The 2,485-nt window shown below is 40.0% G+C and overlaps 1 protein-coding gene across 1 annotated transcript; it reads left to right on the plus strand.

Moving 5' to 3' along the window:
- Positions 1-441: 441 nt before the first annotated feature.
- On the plus strand, positions 442-2,198 carry LOC146467743 (protein meiotic P26-like). The gene has a single exon (XM_085125332.1). The coding sequence runs from the start codon at positions 473-475 to the stop codon at positions 1,304-1,306; it is 834 nt and encodes a 277-aa protein (XP_084981458.1). The 5' UTR covers positions 442-472; the 3' UTR covers positions 1,307-2,198.
- The last annotated feature ends 287 nt before the right edge of the window (positions 2,199-2,485 follow it).

Raw genomic sequence — 2,485 nt, forward strand, 5'->3', positions numbered from 1 at the left:
AATGCCTAACCCCCACCCTCCTCAAAAATAAAATGGTTTATCCCTAATAGCGATTCCTTCTTGTGGTTCTTTAACCCGCTGCATATGGGAGGTTTTTCGGGGAGGCTCTGCCATAAAAGGACGGCGAAATTTAAACAAACTTTTCGCCCGATTTAGGGCAAACAGCAAACGGCTCAGCCTTAATTTAAACAAACTTTTCGCCCGATTTAGGGCAAACAGCAAACGGTTCAGCCTTAATTTGCCGCTCGTTGTTTTCAGTTTCACGGAAAATTTGAGTGGTTTTGCGTGAGCATGAAAAGCCAGACTTGTTTTGCACTATTCTCATCTATGTACATAAACGCGAATTCCAGCCATGCTGCACGAGATCAGGACAAATTCGCGGGAAATGTCTGACCAATCAGGGAACGCACTCAATCTGTGAGCGTTGGCTTTAGAATTACCCAGCATCCTTTACTGTAAAGAAAGGGGAAAAATGGCGTCTTTGAGAGCGTTTGGTTCGATTGGAACGAATGTCGGCCAATTTCAATATCCTCATGGTATAGCAGTTAGCAGCACCGGCCAAGTAGCCGTCGTAGATACGTGTAACCACCGTGTCCAGTTATTTAGCGGCGATGGCGAGTTTCAAGGGGCGTTTGGATCCCAAGGAGTCGACGGCGGTTTGTTGAATTTTCCCGATGGAGCAACTTATGACCGAAAGGATAATATCGTGGTGGCCGATTCCGATAATCACAGGATTTCAGTTTACTCGCCAGCCGGCGAGTTAGAAAGAAATTTCGGCAACGAAAACCTGAAAAATCCATGGGGTGTTTGTACGACAAGTGATGGCAACATCGCGGTTTGTAGTGGCGGCGAGAAGAGAGAGATCCAAGTTTACTCTCCTGAAGGTTCATTAGTGATGGCTTTTAGCGATCCTTCTTCATCCAATCGTCCTTCGTACGTCGCTCACAGTCACGAAAAGTACTTTGTGTCTTACACTGACGATCAGTGCGTGAAAGCGTTCGACAATCAAGGACGTTTTCTGTTTAGCATCGGTGAAGCGGGCTTTGGTGACGGTCAATTCAACAGACCTCGTGGAGTGGTTGTAGATGGACACGGCCAGTTGCTGGTTTGTGATGGCTGGAATAACCGTATACAAGTGTTCAACTTAGAAGGCAAGTTTCTATCGAAGTTTGGAAGTCGTGGCCAAGGTCTGGGACAGTTAACTTTCCCGGTGGACCTTTCGATCGGCCAAGATGGACAGCTCTTTGTTAGCGAACTGAAGGGCCATCGTGTTCAAGTTTTTCAAGGAGTAGAAAAACAAGCTTAGAATGTGATCGCCAGTATTTTGGCCAAAGTTTGATTCCATTTACTCGAAATCCGTTTTTCTTGTACATTCATACATGAGAAGTATAAACTTAGACCCAGTTTGCTTTTTTTATTGATAATAATTATATTTCCTGTTTATTTCGTTTGATTTTCTAAGCTAAGCCTTATTTACAGTAGTAATCGCTATGTAGTTGTTAAGACACCAAGTTGCAAGGACTTGAACTCTACAAATAGTTTGTGTACAATTTTCAGTGTATGTAGCAAGCCAATACTATAAAGCGGTTGTTAAATGCCATAGTTTATGTTATTGTGTATTTTAACATGGCCAGTGCAAAACTAGGCTGTTTTTTTGGGCCCCCTAAGGCATCAGTTTTCTCTGACCCTTTCAAATGTAGAAATTGCAATTCCCTTGACAAGAAATTGGGAAACTATCCTTATGTTAAAATTGATATAATTGTAACATTTTGACTAGTCACAAGATTTGTCGGTCATCAACTAGGAAATTAACTGCTCAGAAAAAACAAGAGTGAGAAACAAAATTAATAATGTTTGCAACTAAACATTTTTTAGTGTGATCACCACCAAAGAGTTCAGTTTCAATTAAGTTTCAAATTAATTTGCATTCTATGTAGCCCTTTCTTGTACAGCTTAGTTTTAGCATTATTGAACAAAACATCATTATATTTAACAATCATTTTCATTACTTCAATATTATTGTCACTTAATAACGCTGGTATGTACTCTTATATAGTTGTATGTGTTAAGAAGCATTACTGACACTACTTAGATGTATGGAAAATGAGCCATGTGAAAAAATGTGCTTTCTTACTTACAGCAAAATGTTAAGTATTCGCAAACAGTCTTGAAACAAAATTTTTTTCAAATTCTTCTCATTCAAAGTTTGATTCTTTAATATAATTATTTTCATCTCATTCTGACCTTTCGGTCATGGAAGTGTTTAACGTTTGCCATCATTTTCATTTCATTCAGTGTCCAGTAGCCTGAAGACAAAGGCAAGGTTATTCAGATTCTTACCAATGAAAGAACCTTTGAATTTTAACTTGAAGTGTCATGGCCCACATGAAGGAATTGACAGTGTCAACTCCTATTTTCCGCCTTTTGCGCAAACAGGCTTTCCCACAGTTGTGTTTGATATCTTGTTCTGTTCCAAGTCACACCT

Source organism: Pavona decussata, unplaced genomic scaffold (assembly GCF_977016875.1).
Source record: "Pavona decussata unplaced genomic scaffold, jaPavDecu1.1 SCAFFOLD_134, whole genome shotgun sequence".
Lineage (NCBI taxonomy): Eukaryota > Metazoa > Cnidaria > Anthozoa > Scleractinia > Agariciidae > Pavona > Pavona decussata.